We start from the raw sequence: 25,948 nt of genomic DNA, 5'->3' as shown, positions 1-25,948 counted from the left end.
TAATGAGAATTTTTTAAAAAAGAAACACTTTTTCTAAGATCAAGGTCGCCCACTTTACACTTTTTTATTATCATACATTCTAACTCCAATTGATCAACGACTTTATGAGAAATTTACGCAATGAAGAACTCATCCTACGCTAACATTTTATCTTTCGCAGAGACAAAAAAGTAATCTCATTCTTTTTAATGGGTGCTTAAAGCGACGAGTTGTTTTCTATTTCATTATTATAATCAACTGCACGAAAAAACATACTTTCTTTGGCGTCTTATTGATGTTCAACAATTTTTAAATTCACGACTGACGCAAAAAATCCACCGTTTTTGAAAAATTGTCAAGATTTTGAAAGATTAGTTGTGAGGATTAAGCCTACAATGTTGAGGAGAATTGGGAATTTTGAAAGTAAACAGACTGACCTTTTTCCAATATGAATGAAGAGATCAATATATGCAATATTGCAGCTGCAATGCATAGAAAAAAGTAGCATTTGCAATTGAGCAGCAATTCAGTTGCAATAATTTTCAATGTATTTTTTTTCCCCTAAATCCTTCACTTAATTATCTTAATATACTTTATTAAAAGTTAATTTTAAATTTAATATTTTTAACTCTTTAAATTAATTAAAAAAATTGTAAACTATAATTATTTTTAATTTAAATATTTTTCAAAAAATATCTAATAAAAAATGTATATTAAGAAGATAATAAAAATAAAGAGAAGAAAGAGGTTTATAATCGAGTTTTTATCGAATAAATCGAGTTTTTTTTTCCCCACCCATTACAATTCTTTAATTTGAAAAAGAAAAAGGTAAAAAATTAACATCATATGTGATGTATTAAATTTTACCACAGTATTAAAAACTTGATCTCAAATTCTAAAATATACGTTTTTAGACTAAATGGGCACCAACGCTTCAGAACATTTACCGTCTGTCATGGACTTATAAAATTTATCTTTATTCTTTGAACTTTCGCTTTAGACACACTCTCTAATTTAAGCGATTGCATCACGAGGTCAACAAAGTTAGTAGCCAAACTTTTGATTGGTTGACCGCAAAGTGACGTCTAATATTTACTTTTTCTTCTCATTTCTGCGCGAGAGTAGAGTGAATGTAATGGATTGTTGTTCTTTTTAGGAGTTGAAGGATGAAGTTAGGAGAACCGGTGATGCTATCAATAATTTGTTTTCCTTGTCATCAGACATTCTTTTATACTTAAATAAAATTCCAAATGGCCGAGAGGTCGAAACACATATTAGAAACCATCTTACAGATATCAAGAAAAGACATGAAAGGTAAAGTTTGTCTTATATTGCATGCATTAAAGTATTTATGGGAATTTATAGACATTTCAATAAACTTTTATACCTTGTGTTTTGATTTTTTAATCACATTTATTTTAAATTGTTACAACCCTAGCATATTTTTATGCTGCATAGAATAAAATTATCTTTATTAAATTGCCTTAATTAAAAGAAAAAATGTTTGCATCAAAACTTCTATACCATAGAACTTTCGAACATGCAATTAATGTGGAACTATTGCATTTGCATGTCTTTAAAAAGGCTTATTATTATTTAGTAATTGAAATCAGTGTATTTTCTAATATTTAAGCACTGTACTCAATAATTTAATGAAATCCAAATATTTTTACTATATAATTACCTAATAAATCTGTTTAATATGTGATTTGTTTTTTAATTTTTTTTTTACTTTTGCCTCTTTATGAATGAATGGAAGAAGCAGGATTACCCATAAACATAAACTTAGCTACAAAATAATGTTGCATAGCTTATGTTTTAACATTTATAAATAGTATTTAATTTATTAATAGTTTAAATATAAAAGTGTTTGAAAAATTTTAATTCATGTCAATACTTATTTTTAAATTCAGGTTTATCAGTGTTTTTATCAATTCTTATTTATCAGGTATCTTTGTTTTATTTTAAAAGTCATTTCATTAAATTTATGCAATATAAATTGATAGTTGTGGGAGTTATTTCTATACATTTTCATTTTTATCTTAATTTAGGTTATTGCTTGAGATAGAGACTAAGCAAAAATTAGTTGCTGAAGAAAATGAAGTTCTTGAAAAATTGAAAGCAGAAATATTGTCATTAACTGATGTTATTCATAAAATAGAAGATCGAATCAAGCTTCTGGACTGTTATGTTGATGATCTTGACTGTATTGATAAAACAATTACAGTAAGTTATGACATGTTTCACTTAATTTTCTTGAATGAATTATGTGAAAAAGTATTGTATTCATTAAATAATTTATACTTAATGCTAAATTTTTGATCAATGTTTATAATTTGATTAAATAGAAATAAACACTTAAAAGTTTTTTAAGTAACTTGTGTTTAGTGAAAATGGAGCACCTTAATAATTTTCAATCTATAAGTCAGATTATCATATACTAATTATGAATCACATTGATTCTAAAGGATAACCATAAATATATTAATTAATTTGTGCTAACAATTAAATTAAATTAATTAAATTAATAATTAATATTTTCAATTACTAAATCAAATTAAATACACTTTTTTTGGTTAGGCATACCTACCTTTTTTTTTCTACAGATATAGATTCTGCTCCCTCTAAATAGGAAGAGATAGCCTATAAAATATGGTCCAAATAGTTTGATCAAGAGAGTGATCCAAAGTTTGGTCTCTTTATTTATTTAAAATTTTGCTTATTTCACTATATGTCAAGCATTTAAACTATTCAAAAACTTTTAGCACTAAGTTATAATTTTTTTTTATCCAATGGTACTTTCATGTACTAGTAATTTTTTAATTCTTTTTCGTTCATTGCACTATAGATTTCTGTGGGCCTTGTCTTGTTGAACACTATTATTTCAAATCTCTTTGTTTTTACCCTTAGGTTTCCAATTGTTAGTTTTCATTTTTTAGAACTTTCATGTTATCTAATCATCTTTTGAGTGTTCCTCTCGCTCTCAAATTCATTCATTTTGAATTTTAAGATATTTCTCATCCTCATATTTTCATTCTTTCTATATTCTGCAATCATGTGCAATTCCAAAAATGCAGCTAAACATGCAAAAAATAAACATTAACTTTCAAGAGCTCTCCAGATGAAACAAATTGGTAATCTTAGGACTACCTCCGTATTTTTAGGGTCAACAATCCGAATCTGTCAAGAGAAAGACATGTTTATTCAGAGAAAGTATGTTTTGTGTCTGATTTTGTAACTTGAAATATTGCTTGTACTCATAAATTAAGCATATTTAAAACCAATCTCTCAAATCATTAAGATTGCAATTTAGTGTGTGATAATCTGATCATGAGATCAAATGTTATTAAAGTGTTTGGTTTTTTTCTTGTGCATGCTATACAACATCACTGATAATTTTAAAAATGCTTTATTTATAAATATTAAAATATTTAAAAAAATTCATACCATACTATTTGAAATTGCTTATATTCTAAATATTTATTATTGACTACATATCGACTATAAAATAATTTGTTTTTGATTAGCTTTATATTTTATAGAATTATTATTTTTGTATTATATATCAGTCATGTGTAATAGTTTAGCAAGTAAATACATTATAAAAATATTCTGTGTGCAAGAAAGAAAAATGAACAAATTCTGAAAAGCTTTATTTGATAAAACTTCAGCTTTTACTTCATAAAATATAAAATTAAAATTGGATAATGTGTCAGGTCTGAAAGACATAATGTCTCATAATTTATTATTTTGACAATATAATTATAATATGTGATATTTAAATTTTTATTAGCATTACAATTTACTAAAAAAAATTTTTGTACATTTATTCACTTACTTTTTAAATGTAATTAAATGAAGACAAATCATCAGCTCCAGGGTTGGCAAATTTTTGTCAATTGGCAGTTTTATCCGGTTTTAACTAGAGTTTTATTCGTCATGTCAAAACCCCTTTTTGACAAGGGTCAAAAACCCAAAATTTTAGTTTAAGGATGATTATTAGCTATTATAAATATGAAGTATTTATAAATAAACATACCTATAAAATTATAAATGATCAATCAATTATGTTCTTGAATTATTTTGATACTAAACTTTCCTTTTGACAAATACTCTCAAAAACCGAAATGTTTGTGTAGAAAATATTAAATAACTAGGAGGCTTCACCCCCTGCTCGCTGACGCTCGCCAACCCCCGGAACTGCTTTCGCAGTTCATTTCGGAATGCTTCGCAATCCGATGCTCGATTTGCTCGCTCATTGTATGCGTTCTTAACGTCTAGCTTTTGTATACTTCTTTTAACACTGAAGTTCCGAAAACTTTTCACTGTAGAAAAGTCTAAACCTGTGCATTTCAATATTAATTGCAAACAGTTCACATATTTTTCTTAATCACACTATTCTAAATTTCAGTTGTTGAGAAAAGTAACTGTTGTAAGTTTTGTTTTAAANTCACATGCAAAGTATAAATACAAATATTGAATTGATACAAATATATGCTTACCTCCAAATGAATCAATTCATTTTAAATGTTTAGTATCTAATGAGATGTTTGCGCGCCGAATCCTATCAATTAAAAATGAAAACTGTTGCCAGCGCGAGAAAGAAATATCATCAGTTTTATTGATACATACATATGTACGTATTAGCGTTTTATATAATATAGATTAGAAATAAAAAGGTGTAAAATTGAAATTTATTTATTGGCGAACACTTTAATTTTATTTAATCTGAAAAAACCTGCCTAAATGATAACATAAAAAAATTGTAATCAATATTTATATTAATAATAATTAAAAACTCATAGTTCTTACTTGTAATATAAACCTAATATTTATAATATGGGTCTTAAAGTATTAAGATTACCATTAGAAAAACCAATGAATAGTTTCAATAATTTTTGCAACATTTTTTTGAAATATGATATATAATATAATATAAAGTTGCCATTTTCTTTTTATTTATGTTATTATTTGTTTGTTTTTATTATTAAAAGTTTTTTTAGTCATTATTATTAAATGTGAATAATTTAGTAAATTCTTAGTTTGACTAGCATAATGTATGCAATGTTTCCATTTTAAGAAACTGATAGACTGCAATCAAATTTCATATCTGGCCTTAAAAATAAATTTTAGATGTGCAGTTATTTGCAGTTTTTCTTTTTTTTTTTTAAATTTTATGGCTGAACTCTAAAATTACTAAAAAGCTTTTTATGCCTTATAGGAAATACAAGAGGAAGTTTCCACAGTAACTGAGACGGTGAAAACTGTAACTACTCGTACTAAAAATTCTTTTAGTGAAAAGAAATACGAAATTCCAGATTCTGTTACTAAAGCTCTTTCTTCTTTGGAATTGTTATCAGAATCCACTTCTTCAGCTTTTGAAAACATGGAACGAGATTATAGAAAAGCTAGAGCTATTCGCTTAGATTATACTGAGGCATTAGATGCAGTTGTAGAGTGGCTTAAAAGAGCTCAAGAACAACTTCAGGATAAGTCACAGTTGCCTGAACCAGCATTGGAATGCATTACTGTAAGATTTATTTTTAAAAATTATAAATATTCATATGAAGTAGTAAAAATATTTTATAAATATTCAGTGAAACCTCTGTGACTGGCCATTCCTGGGACCGAAAAAATCGTTTCCTTGCAGGAAGGGTACCCTAATAACCAAGTTTATCACCTTAAATTGTTTTTTGAATATTTTCAATGATGTAGAAATAATTAAATAGTCTACAATAACTATCTACAAAGATATTTATTTATACTTTAAAAAATGTTTTTTTTCTATTCAAAAAAATATATATAAGAAAAGTTTTGATATAAATACATAATTTTAGATGTACCTACAAATAAATGAATATAAATTTCTTATTAACACAGATATTCAAGTTAGTCATATGATACCGAATAAGAGCTTTTAGACCTAAGTCTGTTTCAGTTATTAGGTTACCTTCTGCGATTCATAGAAAACAAAAGAAATCAATGCTTACCTGTAAGGTAGGAGAACCTATGGAATTGATCTGTTCACAATTAATCATCTATTAAGTGTCTGAATAATTGTTTCATTTATATAAACACCTCAAAGATTATATTTCTGTTCTCTTTTTTTTAACCCAACTGTGTTAAATACAGTCCTCAAATTTATGAAAAAATGAAAGATATTTTCAGTGGGGAAGAAGCATTGAGAGTATTTAAGACTTCATTTCAGCTTGTGAGGTCTCATAACCTGAGTCGCCCAGATGAAAAGATCAAAAGATGCTGTCCAAATGAGCAGTATCATGTTATTTTCTTTCTTTACAAAGTTACAGAAAAAAGATTGATTCTTTAGTAGTAAAATAGCTTAACGATATTTTTAGTAATACAGTGAATTCGCGATAACTCGAATCTGATAGGACTGACGAAAAACTTCGACATATCGGAAATTCGACTTCTGTTAGTTTCGGTTTTGAACTTTCAAAATATTGTCGGATTATTTAATTAATGCTTATTAATTACAAATCTTCTAAATGCTTACAATATTTAAGATCATTTTTCTGACAAGCCATTTACGATAAGACTGTTTGAAGCACTTTATGATACCCTGGTCCATCGGCTGCAACTTTGCTGTTGTGTTTGGCGGGAGAAACTGCAAGTTTACTGCTTTCAAATTAGGTAGATCACTATGCGCTGTGCATTTATCCATAAAGAGTATCCGTTTTCTTTTCTTAGCGAAGAATTTCCGATCCAATTTTCTTACATAGTCTTCAAATAATACCGATATCATCCAAAACTTTTTGTTAGACTTGTAATCCAAAGGATACGTTTTTACATTCTTGAAACATCGGGGATTTCGGTATTTTCCGATAGCAAGTAAGGGCAATTTCTCTGTCCCAGGCGCGTTTCCTCTAACTAGGACAGTCAAACGTTCCTTGCTCATTTTACCCCCTGAGCAGTTTTTATCCTTGAACATCATAGTCTTATTTGGAAGACATTTGAAAAATAAACCCATTTCATCACTATTGAAAACATCATTTAAACTGTATCCTTGAAGTAAATTTGGTAACGTTTCATTTAACCACTGTTCACCTACTTCAAGAGGGACAGCTTTAGCTTCTCCATGAAGAGTGCGAAAGACATTGTGTGTGTGTTGCAAAGGAAGGAACAAGATATCAGCTCCTAGGTTTTTTTTCTTGCTTCATAAGATCCAAAAAAAATCGAGTTAAAGGTAGTAAAATTCGAGTAATCGAGAATAATTAACATGAAATTGAAGATAAGAGGGTCGGTTCCTCATTAAAAAATCGAGTTATAGTAATATTCGAGTTATCGTACTTCGAGTTATAGCGAATTGACTGTATAAGGCAAAAAATTCGCATGCTTTAAAAATGTTGAAAAGTTGCATTTTTTTTCCTGCAATTCAAAGTAGAAAAAGTTTTTTGCTTTTAAATTTAGAAAAAATAGTCTCTGGTTTGAAGAGATAGGAGATAGCGTTTCAGGAAAGAGGTGACTGCCCACTTCCGGTTTAGAGAGTGTCCGGTTTGTGACAAATGTACATAATGGTTTATCCATAGAAGAATAACAGGGAATTAAAAATATGTCTCTATTAAGAGGCGTCCGTTTTGAAGGAGTGTCCATAACAGGAGGTTACACCATATATGCCATATCATTAATTGCATTTTAATTAATATGCAATTAATTAATATAATATGTTAATTAATTGAATATGCAATGTTAATTAATATTATTTAATATGCAATATATTATTAATTAATATGCAATGTCTATAAGCATAAATGATCAACTAGTCCTTCCTAGATTACTATTATGCACACTTATATATTATCACTGGATAGAAATGTGAAAAAATATTCCTTGGTACTCCAGGGGACCAATGCGGAATTTGGATGGTCATTTTATAACAAAACAAAAAATTTATTTTTATCTTTTCATAATAACTAAAAAATAATTTTTAAGCAATTAAATCTGTGGTGTAACTGTTATGAATTTAATATTTTAGTTTAATTCAGCAGTAATCTAAAATTAAAATTAATACATATATCTGAATTAGTTTTTTTTTATTTGTCATTGAATTCTGATATTTATATATTTGTTTTGTTCTGTTATTTCTGTATAGTAATTTTGTAATCATTAATAAAAATCATACTTATGTTAGATATGAGATATATATGCTTTTTTTGTTAATTTGCTTGATATCTTTTAAAACTATATTTTTTTCAGATATTACTTTCTGAAGTTCTTCCTGTCAAATCGAAATTGGATTCAGTTCGTAGAAATGGCATATTAATATCTGAAAGTACTAATAATCTGGATGAAAAGCAAAGTATTTCCAATTCCATTTCATCCTTAGAAGATCAGCTAAATAAAGTTGAATCATGGCTGTATGAAAGAGAATCACAACTCAAAGAAGCTGTCAATGCATTACGTCAGTTCTTGGAGTCTCAAAGTTTTATTCAATCTTGGGTTCAAAGAATAGACTCTTATCTATCTGAAGATTCTGAAATTCTTTCCTTGCAAGATGCTAAAAATAAACTTTCCGATCTGCAGGTTAACCTTTTTTCATTATAGTCTACTAATTTTTTTTTTTTTTTTTTTTTTTTTTTTTTTTTTTTTTTTNTTTTTTTTTTTTTTTTTGTGTAAAATATTTATTTTAACTAATTTCTTAGTCTATTTTTCTAGAAATAGAAATTAGCAAATCCTCCAGTGGTTCTATGAAATTCAAACATGAGATTCACCATTTTCCACTCTTTTTATAATTTTCCTCTATTTTTAACTTTTTTTAAAAAGCATTTTCCAAATTTTTTGTCTTTTGTTCAAGGATGAAAAATAAACAACATTGCCAATAGTATTCTATAAAACACTTAAAAAATGGATAAGAAATAATCAAATAAAACTTTAAATTCATTGATTGATTAAGATTGAGATCAAATCCTGGTGATCTTATTGATTTTAATCTTAAAAGTGATAATGGTTGGTGAAGTGCTGGGTGTTTTACTTTGACTTATTAGGGGATCATTCACTAATTAATTTCTGTAAACTGTAATTCTGATCATTCACTTTTATCATTTAAATTGAGATTTTTGGATTTGGTATCCATGTCTTTCCTATTATGAATATGAATTGTTTTATTCTATATGAATATGGTAATTCAGTTTTATTTAATCAACACTTTATTTAATTGCATTCCATCATTTTAAGTTACATTTATATTTTATTACCTATTGATCTAATTCATCAATTCTTTTGTTAAAACTTAAAAAAATGGCAAATGAATTATTATAAGGTTATGCAATAATAACATGTTATCATATATTTCTCATGCTTTTCCTCTTTTTATTTTTTTCTTCATACCTGTGAAATTACGAAATGAATCCATTTCATTCTATATTACTTTCTGATTTTTTATTACGATAACTTTAAAAATTTTTTTATCTATATAGAATCTGTCTAAGGAGTCTGGACAAGTTCAAATACATATCAAGAATATGTCAAAAAAATTGGAAAAAATCGGTGAAGCTTGCAGTCCTGGAGATCTCTCTGACATGCTTGATAACATTGAACAGGATGAAAGCAGTGCAGACAGTAGGCTTCAAGAACAGTTATCTCTTCTTCAAGAAATGATTGAGGAATGGGAGCAGTGTGAAAGAAAAATCAAAGAAGTTGCTATGTGGACAGACAAAATGAAATCCAATTTGGAATCTCCTCATTTCAAAAAGCGAAGCTTACGAGATCAATTAACAGCAAAAGAAGTACAGTCTTGTTTTTATTTCTATCCAATGATTATTCTTAGGATAATAAAATTAATTTCACATTATTTTGATATTTTAGGTAGAAACGGGTCACATCATATATAGTTATGCTTAACTTTTTTATATAGCAGTTCTAATTATTAAGTTATATGTTGCTCAACAAGAAATATTACAATTTTATTTATATGCTTTTCCATTAAAAAACCGGTATATGGAGGACACAGTTTCACCAATAATTTCATTTGTAAAAGTTCCAAAGAGTTGAATATTATTTAAAATACTACATTATGCCACGCCAATACTCGTTTAACTGGTGTAATAGAGTAATTTTTATTTCTAAAATCGGTTTTTCAAAAGAAAGAAAGGTTCTATTTAACAAAATATTGATACTTTTTTCTCTCGAAATTATGTTTTAAAGTGAGGCTTATTCTAAACAAAGTAAATTCGATTTTGCATTTTAAAAAATTCTAATGAATTTTGACTTATTTTTGCACACTGCATGCACTTTATGAAGCATTCAAATTTCCGTGATATTATAAGTAGTTGTTTTTAGTCAAGGTTTATTAGTTGCTTTGCTCTCAGAAGGATTGAAGAACGTTTTTAGGATTGAAAAAAAAAGTTCACTGTTTTCTATTTTCTTATGAATTAATTTTTATGTTAAAACTTATTTTTAAAAAATTGTTTAATTTATATGTACTAATAGTAAATTTTTTAAAAAAATTTTTAATTTAATGATATCTCACAGCCCAGTAAAAGTTTTTAGCTATGTCATTGGTTGATTATGAAATATAAAAGAAGAATGTAAAAGGAAAAAAAACCTATTTTTTTGAGAATCAGCCAAATGGGTAATTTTACTTTTTATTTATTTTTTTAGAAAATGATGTCAGACATGGCAGTTCAAAAGACAAAAGTTTTAATGGCTCTTGAAAAGCTGCAAGTTCATTTACGTTCCCAGTGTAGTGGTCAACATCACATCTTAGCTCGTGGTCAAAGCGTTCAAGAAGAGTTGGAAAACCTTCATTCCCAATTAGAAGAACATTGCGAAACCTTACAAGTCTGCGTTTCTCAAGAAGATCAATATCAGCAAGATTTGCAAGCTCTGAAGCATGGAATGTCTCAAGCCAACCACCAATTGAAATTGGCTTCTAGTCCAAACATTAATATTGAAGAAAAAGAAAAGATTAAAGAACTTCAACAGGTACCTGATTACAGTATTTATATACATTCATAATCTTTATTAATTTTATCAGTAGATGGAAACATTTTATTGATTTTATTTTTAAGTTATTGTAAAATTACTGTGTAAAAAGAAAAGTGTTATAATTCTATTAATGTTCTTCTGAAGTTTAGTCTGGAAAAGGTTTATTTACATAGACTAATAAAGTATTTAGTTTTCCAAATTATTTTAATTGTTTTTAGACATTAAACTTAAGCAGTTAGATCATATTTAGCTGTTTTTTAAAATGTAAAAGAATGTTATGTAGTAAAAAACAAAGTTTTACTCTTTAGTGGAAAAATTAAAATCTAAACATTTATTAAAATGTATTAATTAATAAAAACTGTAAGAACAGCTACAAAGATAGATATACATGAAAGATAATTTAAGATTTAAATTTCATCACTAAAAATTGTATAGCTCAACCCAGTTTAATTTTAAATTACTTAATACTTTAATTCTATTTTTTGCCAGTTTGTTTATCAGTAGCAATTGAAAATATTTTCACTTTTTATAACATCTAAAAATGCTTCTTTACTGCTACTATATATCCAAATTAGGTATTGATTAGTTTTTGTTTCTCTTTCTAAATACTGCCTTATGTTTTTTACTTTTAACATAATTGAGTAATTTTTAAAAAAATCTTTCCTAATCATTGCATCTTCATTTGAATAATGAAGGAGAGAGATAAAATAAGATTCAGTGAAATAGCAAAGTCTTATCATCTTGAATTTGATTAAGTTCCACAATTAAACAGTTAGGGGAAAAAATCTGATAAGAATTCTAAAGGCTTATCACTGTTTTTTCACACTCACTTCTTTTATTTCTCACTTTCATTCTAGTACTTTGAAGTGTGCATGTTAGTACTTTATGTTAGTAATTTTTAAATTAATTGAAAAAAATATGTTTAATATTAAAGCTAACATAATTCACTTTTTACGAACTTTTTTTTCTTTTCTATTTTGTTTATCAAAAAATATAAAATGTTTAGACGAAGATGCTTATTATAACTTTTTTAAAGTTTTAAATTGCTTCATATTACTACTTCAATTTATGGAATCAGTCTCACAATATTTAAAATTTACGAGGTAATAGACATAAATATGCTGTATTTTTCACATGTATATGTTCTAAAGTGCTGTATTTTTTTTAATTAGCTGATATATTTATGAACTCTTTTACAATGTTCATATTTAACTTGAAGGCCACTATTCAGAAATATATTAGGATTAAAAAACTCCAAAAATTCTACTTATGTTTGTGTTTTTTTTTCTAAAAGTGAGTTTTTATTCTTAAGGCAGATGGTGGTTTGTGTGTATTTACTTTTTACTTTTAAATTGTGATATTTAGGCTTTAGCAGAACAGATCCAGAACTATGGAAAGCAAATAAAAATTATCCATGATCATCTCAAGACTATTCATCAAATGAGAACTCCTGATAAAGAACCATACAAAGCTCAATTGACTCAACTGCCCATGTCTGTCTATCTTCCTCCACCTCCTAAAATCTATATCCCACCCGAGTCCCCTCATTCTCCAGACATAAGACGTCGCCCATTATCCTTAAATACTTCCCCCGTTGTAAAACGACGTCCTTTATCTCAAAACTCAACTAGAACAGAAAAATATGTCAGGCATTCGCAATCACCGGCTTCACCTGCAGATTTTAAACTAAGTTACGCTGCAGTGACTTCAAGCCCTATAAGCAGTCCAGTTCCAAGGTCGTTTACACCCACTTTTTCATCTCAAAAAATGGGTGAAAAAAATGCAACCAAGAGCACCACAAAAATTAAAGATCATGTTGATAATGCTTCTCCTCAAACATCTAGAAAAGATTTTTCTATTTTGAAACCTAAGTCTCTGGAGGCGATCGAAACAACTGAATCTTTTTCAACAATTAAAGAAACTACTACTCAAACCGCAAGTAAAATTGTAAAAAGTACCCCCAAAACTCAAGAAGTAAAACATTATGACAGTCAAGATAAGACTTCTGATTCATTGAGATCTGTTAGGAGCACTTCTCCTCTTGAAGGCTCTTCTTGGGCTTCAGGTTTTCTTTCCAAACCTTCTTATGCTGACATTTTGTCAGGAAGGGCAAGCCCAGTACCACGTTCACCATCCCCACCTGGTAATGATTCAGATAATACAGTCAGAACTTCGTCTTACCAAAAAGAAATCATAGATATGGACGAAGGTGTAACGTCTTCTGAAAAACTTGAATCATCTGCTTTTAAATCATTATCCTATCAAATAGCTTCTGAACCGATTATTGAAATTCCAGAATCTCCTGAACTTTCTAGAGATAAAAATTTAATTCCCATGAGCCCTATCGGAAAACATTTTGCCCGCAGTGCGTCTCCCAAATTTTTTGACTTAAAAACTAGAACACCCTCGCCATCTAACCTAAAAGAATTTACTGAATCTCGTGTATCATCCACATCTGTTTCAAAAACAGTTGTTTATTCGGGTGGTGAGCAACATGTGACTCAAACTGAGTCTTCTCACAGCCAAATTGAAACTAAATCATTTTGTGCATCACCACCCGAATCTCGAAAACTGACTTATGCTCAAGTTGCCCGCATAAGCAGTCCTGTGATCGATGGATCTCAATGTCCTTCTCCTAAACCCACTTCTAGTCAAACACAACATTCCTTTGGTAGCATTCCTACAAAGCCGCCAGATCAGGGCAATGCAAGTTCTGACCCTCACCAAAAGTCTTTTTTAGAGATTAATTCCGACAACAGAAATCGTCCGAAGTTAAATTCTTCATCGAAAGATGGAGGGATGAATAATGAATCTGAGCATTTTTTAGCTAAAACTACGGAACAGAACCAAAAAAACTTGATTAGGCCTCTGCTCAGACCTGGGGAGGATGTGCTTAGAACACATCTGCTGAGCAGGGGCATGAATTACCATCATCCTCTTTTTTGTGAACTCTTCAAAGTTACGCAAAAAACAGAGAATAATGTGGAAACATTTATTGTTTGCACATTCACTATTGCTGATAAGCAGCTTAATAGCACATTCAAAGAAGCCAAAGCTTTACTTTTGGAGTTGCTATGCCTTAAAAATTGTATTACTTTGATCAAACAATTTAACATTTTCCTAAATTCTTGCCCTCATATTGATGAGTGGGAATCGTTAAATACAGATATCGGAGATGTTGTCTTAATGTGTTTGTCTTGTAAAAATATTAAAATAACTTACTGTGTTAAGAGTGAAAATTACTTATCATACTTAATGACTAATTGGGAGAAAAATAGTAGCTCCATATGTGACATATTTAATGGTAGGAAAGCTTGTTTTTTTACTGACACTATTGTAGGTTTGCCCTTTATTCAAAAAAATAATTATTTTGATGCTAAATTAACAGTGATTTCTAAGCATTGTAAAATGCTGGATTATTCTTTCTTATCTTTAAAATCAAAGAAAAAGAAATCTAAGCTGAAATTTTTAGATTTATATCCTTTCCCACTCATTGTTACAGATGATTCAAGTTTTTCTCTCATTCCATTCATTCTTACACAAACTACCTCTTATTCTTCTAAAACCTTTTCTGACTGTCAAAATATATTTTATAAATCTTATGATCAAGTTGATCAATCGGTGGAGGAAGAAGGCTTACATGTCTCAGAGCGTTCGTCAAGCAATGATAAAGCCAAACAAATATCAAAGGTTTATTTCCCTAGTATTTAGCTTGATGACATCTAACATTTTTGGATTGTTTTACTAATAATATTATGACATTATTTGGAATTTGTTTGAAGCTCTTAACAAAGCATGCTGTCTTCATTGAAAGAACTATTTTTAAACTTAATAGTGTTGTATGTAATGCAGATAATAAAGCATTAAAAATTTCCTTATCAAAATCTCAGATAGTTATTTAAAATTTATGGCATGCCCATTTCATGTACTCTCAATTCATAAAGCAACCAAACAATTTTTTTTAAAATTCATTATTAATATTTTCTAGATGTATTAGTTCTTATTTGCTTGATAATTCAGAATAAAAGTGTGGCTTTTAAACTTTGCAAAAATTCTAGCCTGTTTTGAAGTGTTGTCTTTAACATAATATAAATTTTTTTTCAAAAACATGTGTGTATTATGTATGCATTATATGTTTTGCTTTATACTACAACTTGCATGCTGCAACATTACATTATGAATTGCATTAAAATATTTGTGTAAAAGCTTTTTTCTTCTTCTATAAAGTAACCACATCAAAGGATAATTGATAATAAAGTTAATTTGAACTTTTTTTTTATTTCTCAAAATATATGAATAAGCTGAAAATTTGCACTGTATAGTATTCATTAAATACTTCTCTTTTGAAAGTAATAAAAATTAATTTACTAAATAATGTTTTAATTGAGATGTTTAAAAGTTAAATAGAATTGCATGTATTTTGTTAATATTGTTTTGCTTTATTTAAAATAATTACTATTATTAAATTTTCATTATTTAACTTACATCATAAATAAAAAATAATTGGACCTTTTTATAATCTTTAATCAGCTAAACATTTTATGATCTGTACAAAGATAAGTAAATCCAGTCTTTATCCCGTTCTTCTAATTTTGAGAGTTAGTTTTATCTGTTGTTTCATTTTAGATTAAAAATTTCATGATTCAATAAATTTTATAAGTTTAGAGCTATTTTTTTCTGTATTTGTATTCTTTTGGTTCTGAAATACCAATTACTATAGGGTATCCAGATTCAATGGCTAACTTGATGTTAGCTTCCCAAGCAAGATTGATACTATTATATGATACGCAAACGTATAAAAAACTAATTGTGCTTTTGACAAGCTCTTCAAGTTAGAAAGTTAAGACTTAGGGTTGAAACTTTTTAATAACTGACACTAACTGTATCAATAAATTATCATTGTGGACCGGAAGAATATTCACTAAGGTTTTTAAAAACAGTAATAGCCTTTACGAAATGTTACTGTAAATTTATTTTTACTGTGTTTATTGAAAGAAAATGTATGTCCTACCTTTTTATTTATTATTTTTTATTTTTTAGGTGAACATCACAAATCCCAGCATGTATTTTCCTAACAAAGATATTGAAAGTTGTCCAGTAAAAAATGCTACATGTGGAATTCAATCTGGGATATCTAGTCCCGACATAGAGGATACTACATCTGATTCTCCAGCTTCAAAATCTGTTGACCGTACTATTCTTGTTAAAAAGGAAGCCGGCTCAAGTTCTGTTTTAGTTCCTAAATTAGAGAGATCAGCATCAAAAGATCTAGCTCTAAGTTTTGCAGCAGATATGAACACCGTTAAAATAACTCAGCAGGCTACAGTCACTGAATTCAAACAAAGTATCAAAAGTTCTTTTTCTTCTCAAAACTTAAATCAAGTTTCTTCTGTCAACAAGTCAGATAATGAAATATGTTTAGCATCAAGAGATTTAGCTCCAAATGTTGCAGCAGATATGGATACTGTTAAAATAACTAAGCAGGCTATAGTCAGTGAATCCAAACAAAGTGTAAAAAGTTCTTTTCCTTCTCAGAACTTAAATCAAGTCTCTTCTGCTAAGAAGACAGATGATGAAATATGTTTAGCATCAAAAGATCTAGCTCCAAATGTAGCAACAGATATGGACACAGTTAAACTAACTCAGCAGGCTATAGTTACTGAATCCAAACAAAGTGTAAAAGGTTCTTTTNTTTTGCAGCAGATATGGACACAGTTAAAATAACTCAACAGGCTACAGTCACTGAATCCAAACAAAGTATCAAAAGTTCTTTTTCTTCTCAAAACTTAAATCAAGTTTCTTCTGTCAACAAGTCAGATAATGAAATATGTTTAGCATCAAAAGATCTAGCTCCAAATGTTGCAGCAGATATGAACACAGTTAAACTAACTCAGCAGGCTATAGTTACTGAATCCAAACAAAGTGTAAAAGGTTCTTTTCCTTCTCAAAACTTAAATCAAGTCTCTTCTGCTACGAAGACAGATGATGAAATATGTTTAGCATCAAAGGATTTAGTTCCAAATATTGCAGCAGATACGGATACTGTTAAAATAACTAAGCAAGCTATAGTCAGTGAATCCAAACAAAGTGTAAAAAGTTCTTTTTCTTCTCAAAACTTGCAGCAAGTTTCTTCATCCAAGAAGTCAGATAATGAGATGCGTCAGCTATCATCAGCTACTACTTCTTCCTTTACTCAACAAGCTATAAAAACTATCAAAAGTCACTCCACTTTTGAAACAAAATCAACAACTGAAATCAGTAAAAAGAGCGCCCATTCATCTACAAAAACTCAAAGTTATCAAAGTGTGTCGATTCAGAAAGAAGTGCAATCTACAGTCACTGTTAAAGCACAAAAAATGACTCTTAGTAAAACAGTTTTGTCTTCTAGTGCAATATCTGCAAATTCAAGCAAATTTGTTGATCCTAACATCTTACAAATATCTGAAGCTAATGTGTCTGAAACATCTGTACCAGTTGACAAATCTTATCAAAGTAATTCCTTAGACAATAATGATTTAATTATTCCCTCTCAAAAAGATAGAAATATGGATTCATTTGTCTCCTCACAGCATTTAGTTGAAAATAAAAACTCAGACTTGAAAAGGAAAATATCTAAGAAAAAAATAAATAAAAAGAGTAATGTGTGTGCCCCTGAAAAAATAATACAATCTGACTCATCTCAAAATGAAAATGTAATGATGACTCAAAAGGTTACTACGGAATTAGATCAATCAAAAATACCTTTTGATAGTAATCTGACTGGTGAAATAACTGGTTCTCCACTAATATCTTTAAATGTTAAGCAAACTGACAAAATATTTCATTCTCAGAACTTTGAGAACTCTAACCCAAATGATGATATTCCTAACTCAGGAATTCAAATTGAAAAGAATAAACCTTCTAATATTTCAGAAAAATCATTAAATAATCGCATGGAAACTATCACGAAAGGAAAAGCTAAGAAAAACAAGAAGAAATCTTCACAATCGACAAATAAAGGTGACTTAAATATTTCAAAGGATGGGCTAGTTTTAGAAGAATGTGCAGATATAAAAAAGCTTGAACCCACAAAAGAACTCCACAGAGTTAGCCACGAAGAAGAAGTTCAGTATAAGAGCTCGGGAAATGTTCTAAGCGAAGAATTTGAAATACCACAGAAGCAAACTAATACTGTTCAATTAACAAAACAGGATAAACTTGAAAAAGTCATTGATAGTAAAGCACCTGATGCTGATCACACTGCATTGCTAAAAAAGAGTATTCCTGATACTTGCCTTTCTTTTACTGAAAGATCCATCATCTCAGAAAATGATACTGTAGGTGTTGAAAAACCTGAACCCAAATTCAGTATTGAGTTTAAAGAGGAAGAAATAAGTTCTGCAATATCTGCAGATGAAATCCTGAATCTATCTATATCTGAAACTAATAGCGTTACAGTCAGTGACGAAATAAACTTACCTAGCAACCAAAAATATGAACCTAGTAATAATATAACACAGAATATCAGTGATTCAGGAACTAGTCAAGCCAGAATTGCTGCAGCAGAAAAATTACAATCTTATGATGAATTTGAAAGTATAACAGAAATAAAAATACCAGAAACAAATTACTTTGGTGAAAATAACAAAATGTTGATCGAAACTGTACCAATAAAAGACAACACTGTGATTGAAAATCTTTCCATTAACCAAGATTCTACTAAGCCTAAGTCCAAAAGGCATAAAAGAAAAAAATCTAAAACATCAGCATCAGAAAACATTCCAACCCACGAAAAGTCTATTGCAAAAGATGAAATTGATAGTAATTGTAACAGAGTGTTGCCCTTGGAAACCTCCGTTGTGCCTGAAGTAGCTTGTGCTGTTCTGTTGACAGATACAGATAGAAATAGCCAAGTAAGTAAAAGACTTCAAAATGAAAAAGAAATTGGATCAATACTATCAGACCAATGTCTTAATTATACACCTGTGCTTGAATGTAAGCCAGTCCCTCTTGATGAAAACTCTCCATTTTTCTTCTTCCAATCTTCAAATGTAGTAGCTGAAGTTAAATTTTCTGTACCTGCAGAAGATGCAACTAAACACATAAATGAATCAGGTGATGATCTTTCAAATAAAAACATAGCCGTGAACATAAAAGGTGAAATCCCACAAAATCATGACGTTATTGGAAACCTAGAAGAATCTAATAAGGCACCAACTGATTCTATTCCAATTGAAAAAGCACAATTCGATTCTAATCAAGATCTAAGTAGTACAGCATTTAAAAATCCTGATATTGATCTGAATCAGAAAGTTATTACCAATATCATAGACTCTGCTGTTAAAATGGATATTAAAGATTCTCCTGTTATTGAATCGAGTGGCAGCTCAATTGCCAATAAAAAGAAACAAAAACGGAAAAAGAAAAAGAATAAAAAAGATCCAAGTATAGAAGAATCTGATACACAACTCATTTCAGAAACAGAACCATCGGAAATTTTTCCCTCTGAAGAAAAACCTGTTGCATCTTCAAGTAAAACTGAAACCCAATCTAATTCTGGTTCGCATCATAGTATTTCGTCATTTAAGGAGGAATTTGAGTTTCAGAGTGGTTCTGATAATGTATTGGTTAAGACAGACAGTTGTGAAAATTCTAGTGACACGTTTTCTGAATCAAAACATTTTGACAAATCTAATTCTAGGCAGGAAATGAACTTGCCAAAGACTAAAAAATCTAGGAAGAATAAGAAAAAGGAAGTAATTCCCGATTGCAAAATTGAAAATGCACCAATAAGCAGAAAAAGTATTTATGGAGAAACTCTTTTACCTGAAGAGCAAAATATGGTTTCCATGGACAAAAATTCTCTCAACAAATCTGTTAACAAAGTAGAACCAGTAATTGGCACTACAGAAAATCAGATACCTCAAATATCATCAAAATATGAAAACCTCTCGTCTCCTACTGATACAATAATCATATCAGTTCAAAGTGCAAATAAACAATTAGACAAAAATAAATTAGAGGATGTCAATGGTACTGAGATGCAAATTATTACTTCCGAGCAAGAAAAAGACTTACCAAATATTGAAGAATCGGGTAAATCTTTTCCTGAAAAGGTGCTTAAAACTGAAAATGTTTGCCAAGAGCCTATCTTGGAAAATCCTGCGGAATCTGCCTCCATAAAAAATGTAATTACTTCAGAAAACATTTCTAAGGAGTCTATATTTTCTAGTTCTTTTAATGTGGATAGAATAGAAACAAAAAATGAAAACTTAAATAGCATGACAGATGACACCAAAGAAACACCACTGATTTGTGATTTAACTGATAGTGCTGATAATATGTTATTGATTAAGACTGAAATCTCTGCTGAGCCCATAGAATTGGAATACCAGGCTACATCAAGCATTTTGAAGGTTTCAAATGCTACATCAAAAAGTCCCTCCGATTCTAGCATAAATGACTTAACTATTTCGAAAGACTGTTCTGAAAGATCAGTGTCTGAAATAGCTTCTAAAATACAAGAACCCATATTTGAGAAAGTGGCAGATAATGTGAAAGACGTTAGTAATGAAATTTCTTCATTACCTACTAAAATAGAAAAACAGATTTCATCAGATCCTACTTCAAAAACCCAAAGTGTTTTTGTGGATGATAGCAATGTTAATCATGAAATGGAAAAATCCTCATTTAAAAAGTTTGAAGATCATGATAAAAAATGCATTAAAAATAGAGTTGATATATTTCCAGGTGATGGTGAGACTGAATTAAAAAGTTCTTTATTAAAGGATGAACGAAATATAGAATGCGGCAGTTTTTCTGAAAGCAGCAAAGACTCTAATGACAATATTGATTCACCTTTGCCAATATTGGAAACCACTGTCAGTGAGAATACTTTATTAATGAGTCAAATAGATAATGAGTTTATTTCAGATGAAATTTCTGAAAAAGGTGTCTCACCTGAAAACATTAAGATTGATTTAAATTCTAATAACAACATAAGAAAAATTGAAAATAATGAAAGCGATTCAACAGCTTTGGACAAAGAAATTTCAGAGGAACAAATTTTACATAAAACCCCTCCTTCTACTTTAAGGACTTCTAAGAATTATTCAGAAGAATTTAAATCTTCCACATTGGCAAAAGAAAATGTGGTTTTCTTGAGTAGTGATTTATCGGAAAATTCTAGCTTGTTTTCTAATCAGGAGGAAATCTTTAATGAAAAATATATTGATTCATCCAAAACTGATTTAGATTTTAAAAATACTGAAAAAATACTTGTTGATGAAAATTCTGAGCAAAGTTTAGATTCTAATTTTAAAACTGTTTGTAAAAAAGAAAATGAAAATTCTGAAACGATGTATATGGGTGATGAAAGTTTAATCAATGACCAACAAAAAGATAACTTATTAGCATCTCACGATGCAGAACCAATTTCTGCTTTTGCAGGTGTTGAAGAAGCTCTAGAGGACAAGCAATATCCTGAAATCCTTATGCAGAAAAGCATAATTCATTCTGATGTATTGGGAGAGGAACTTGAAAAAGATAATGAGAAAAAAGAATATGAACATATTGTTTCTGATTTTCCTGATAGTAATGAAATCAATGTCGAAAAGTATTCTAACCTTTCAGTTGTTGAAGATCTAACTGACAGTAAAACAGATACCATGAAAAAAGAAAAACAATTCCAAGACATCATGCAGCCGAGTGTAATTCATCTTGATGTTTCCATGTGTGATGCATTAAAAGAGAGCTCAGAAAAAGATATAACATCAGATATTAGAGAGACTGAATCGGATGAAAAAGAACATGAACAAATTACAAATGCTTCTTCTAATTTCTGCAATGCTGGTGAAATAGATGTTGAGGAACATCATAACCTCTCATTGCGTGAAGATCTCTCTGAAAATGAAGCAGGTAAAAATAAGAAAGAAAAACCATTTTCAGAATTTCTTGTCCAGAGTGAAATTTATTCTGACAGTCCCATCAGTGATGTTCTTAAAGAAGAGTCTGATAGAGATATAAACTCTCGCATTATTGAAACATCAAATGCAGAAATGAAGGAACAAAACAAAATTGCAGCTTCAGATCCTAATATTCATGATATTGAAGAAAGTGATGTCGAAAAGCAATGTAAACTCGCAATAAGTGATGGTTCTGTTGAAACTTATGACAGATTATCAGGAGCAAGTAGAATGCAACAAAGTGACATTCAGTCTGACATTCCCATCAGTGATGTTCTTAAAATAGTGTCTGATGAAAAAATAAAGGAACAAAGCGAAATTACAACTTCAGATCCTAATATTCATGAAATTGAAGAAAGTGATGGTTCTGTTGAAACTTATGACAGATTAACAGGAGAACATAGAATGCAACAGAGTGAAATTCATTCTGACATTCTCATCAGTGATGTTCTTATAGAAGTTACTGATAAAGATATAAACTCTCGCATTATTGAAACATTGGGTGAAGAAATAAAGGAACAGAACAAAATTACAATTTCAGATCCTAATATTCATGATATTGAAGAAAGTGATGGTCCTCTTGAAACTTATGACAGATTATCAGGAGAAAGTAGAATGCAACATAGTGAAATCCATTCTGACATTCCCATCAGTGATGTTCTTAAAGAAGTGTCTGATGGAGAAATAAAGGAACAAAACAAAATTACAACTTCAGATCCTAATATTCGTGATATTGAAGAAAGTGATGGTTCTGTTGAAACTTATGACAGATTAATGGGAGAACATAGAATGCAACAGAGTAAAATTCATTCTGACATTCTCATCAGTGATGTTCTTAAAGAAGTTACTGATAAAGATATAAACTCCGGCATTATTGAAACATCGGGTGAAGAAATAAAGGAACAAAACAAAATTACAATTTCAGATCTTAATATTCATGATATTGAAGAAAGTGATGGTCCTGTTGAAACTTATGACAGATTATCAGGAGAAAGTAGTATGCAACAGAGTGAAATTCATTCTGATATTCCCATCAGTGATGTTCTTAAAAAAGAGTCTGATAAAGATGGTGAAAAAGTTACTGTCGGAGAGCAACGTGAACTTGCAATAAGTGGTGGTTCTGTTGAAACCTATGACAGATTAACAGGAGAAAGTAGAATGCCACAGTGTGAAATTCATTCTGACATTACCATCAGTGATGTTCTTAAAAAAGAGTCTGATAAAGATATAAACTCTTGCATTATTGAAACATCAGATGAAGTAATAAAGGAGCAAAAGAAAATTACAACTTCAGATCCTAATATTCATGATATTCAAGAAAGTAATAGTTTTGTTGAAACTTATGACAGATTATCAGGAGAAAGTAGAATGCAACAGAGTGAAATTCATTCTGACATTCCCATCAGTGATATTCCTAATAAAGTGTCTGATAAAGACGGTGGAAAAGTTACTGTCGGAGAGCAATGTGAACTTGAAATAAGTGGTGGTTCTGTTGAAACCCATGACAGATTATCAGGAGAAAGTGGAATGCCACAGAGTGAAATTCATTCTGACATTACCATCAGTGATGTTCTTAAAAAAGAGTCTAATAAAGACATGAACTCTCACATTTTTGAAACATCAGGTGAAGAAAGAAAGGAACAGAACCAAATTACAACTTCAGATCCTAATATTCAAGATATTGAGGAAAGTAATGTGAGAGAGCAATCTGAACTTGTTATAAGTGACGGTTCTGTTAATACCTATGGCAGATCATCAGGAGAAACTATAATGCAACAGAATATAATTCATTCTGATGTTCCTATTTGTGATGCAATAGGAGAAGAATCAGAAAAAGTTGCAGATCTATGTATTATGAGTGGAACTAGTGAAATAAAGGAAGTTCAGGGTAAACATAATTTAATTTCAACTGCTGACTTGAATAAGATTGCTATACAAGAAAACATTCCACACTCTGGCGTTGAAGCTATTAATGTTGCAGCTTTGGAGAAAGAGAAAGTTAAAATTCCATTGCTGTCTGAAACTTTAGAAAATGATGATGTAAATGAGAAATCAATTACTGAAATGATAGAAGAAACTAAGATTGAAACTGATTCTGGTGTTCTCAGTAATATTAGAATAACTGAATTAAATTTGTCACAAACTATTATTACATCTCCTGTTACTGAGATGACTAAAGTAGAAACTGAAGTAAAACTTTTTGCAAGTATTGAAGATGCTGCAGAAGCTCTTCCTGCTGTAGAGCAATCAGAAATTTCTTCAATGAAAGATTCAGTGACTGATACTTGTCTTTCACAAACACCTCTTAAATCCGATGCAGTTGTTGACAATGTATCAGAAAAAATATCTCAAATAGATGCTGCAGAAATTTTCCCTGCTATAGAGCAATCAGAAATTTTTTCAATGAAAGATTCAGTGACTGATACTTGTCTTTCACAAACACCTCTTAAATCCGATGCAGTTGTTGACAATGTATCAGAAAAAATATCTCAAATAGATGCTGCAGAAATTTTCCCTGCTATAGAGCAATCAGAAATTTTTTCAATGAAAGATTCAGTGACTGATACTTGTCTTTCACAAACACCTCTTAAATCCGATGCAGTTGTTGACAATGTATCAGAAAAAATATCTCAAATAGATGCTGCAGAAATTTTCCCTGCTATAGAGCAATCAGAAATTTTTTCAATGAAAGATTCAGTGACTGATACTTGTCTTTCACAAACACCACTTAAATTCGATGCAGTTGTTGACAATGTATCAGAAAAAATATCTCAAATAGATGCTGCAGAAGTTCTTCCTGCTGTAGAGCAATCAGAAATTTCTTCAATGAAAGATTCAGTGACTGATAATTGTCTTTCACAAACACCACTTAAATTCAATGCAGTTGTTGACAATGTATCAGAAGAAATATCTCAAATAGATTCTTTGCCTGTTTCGAAAGTTACTACTGCTGAAAGAAACGAGAAAGAAATTTCTGATGTAAAAGATTTAGATCACTACTTGCATGAAAGTGTTGTATCTGACAGTTTAAAAAATGCACGTGAACAATTCAAAACTAATGTTCCTTCTTGTGAAGAAGTTATTCAAAACAATGAGGGATTTCAAGTACTTGAAAGTGTAGCAGATGATATCCAGCAGACACTGAAAGCATCTAAGGAGTTCAGTAATGACTTAATGGACAATCAACCGAAGAATGAGACCAATGATTCCAAAACTAAAAAAAGAAGGCGAGATAGGAAAAAGAAGGCAATCGATAAAAATAATGTGTCAGCAAATAAGCAGGAGTCTTCAGATAATTCCAGTAATATTAACAAAGACCAGCTCAATAAATCACCAACAAGTAATTTAGAAATTTATTCTAATAATCAAATGACAGAGGTCTCATCTGATGCCTCTACTTCTTTTGCTGAAGGTTTATCAAGGAGTTCTTCCCAACAAATAGTTCAGGTAAGCTCTATATCAATATATATATATATATATATGCATTTATTATATAAATATGTATGTGTGTATATATAAGTATTACAAAATAACTTTGCCTGCATATAACCTGGAGAGCATACCATTTGAGTGAACGGAATTTTTTTTTACATAAGTATTATGATCTATGCCCTCAAGAATGTTGTAATGTCATTGTGTAACTCTCACAGTTACAGTGACAAAATTTGTCAATGTTTGTCAAAAACACCCTCTTATTTCATCGTAACATAATCCTTGCAGTAAAAAGCCTAAAATGGAGTTGTAAAGATATTTTTAGCACAAGAAATTCGACACTATAATCCTATAGACTTTTACTTAACACCATTTTTCTTGACTTTTCACTATTGGCATGCAGATGCCTCAGTTATTAAAAATTAGTCCCTTTTGCAGAGGAAACTCTCTTAGAAATATTCCAAGAAATTATTTAATTGTTTAAATTATAGAATTCAGCTTTTTTTTAAATTATTTTTTATGGAATTCCTTTAGAAAGAACCTTTCTCATTTAGTAACATTAGATTTAGAGTGATATGTATGTGCTGTTAAATTAATATTTGTTAAAATCCCCAAAAGTTGATTATAATATTGAAACTCAACTTACTTTC

At 29.7% G+C, this 25,948-nt stretch overlaps 1 protein-coding gene across 1 annotated transcript in view; it reads left to right on the top strand.

Annotated features, from left to right (window-relative positions):
• LOC107446265 (Muscle-specific protein 300 kDa) overlaps nt 1–25,948 on the top strand; it is a 306,020-nt gene that overhangs the window by 223,779 nt on the left and 56,293 nt on the right. The window contains exons 83-91 of the mRNA XM_071184003.1: nt 1,136–1,293; nt 2,031–2,205; nt 5,201–5,509; nt 8,194–8,520; nt 9,414–9,722; nt 10,597–10,920; nt 12,289–14,613; nt 15,964–16,572; nt 16,821–25,313. Coding sequence (XP_071040104.1) covers nt 1,136–1,293; nt 2,031–2,205; nt 5,201–5,509; nt 8,194–8,520; nt 9,414–9,722; nt 10,597–10,920; nt 12,289–14,613; nt 15,964–16,572; nt 16,821–25,313 — 13,029 coding nt within the window. The remainder of the gene's footprint in view (nt 1–1,135; nt 1,294–2,030; nt 2,206–5,200; nt 5,510–8,193; nt 8,521–9,413; nt 9,723–10,596; nt 10,921–12,288; nt 14,614–15,963; nt 16,573–16,820; nt 25,314–25,948) is intronic.

This window comes from Parasteatoda tepidariorum, chromosome 8 (genome assembly GCF_043381705.1).
Source record: "Parasteatoda tepidariorum isolate YZ-2023 chromosome 8, CAS_Ptep_4.0, whole genome shotgun sequence".
Taxonomy (NCBI): domain Eukaryota; kingdom Metazoa; phylum Arthropoda; class Arachnida; order Araneae; family Theridiidae; genus Parasteatoda; species Parasteatoda tepidariorum.
Note: the sequence above shows the minus strand (reverse complement) of the source record. Positions and strands in the feature narration are given on the sequence as shown.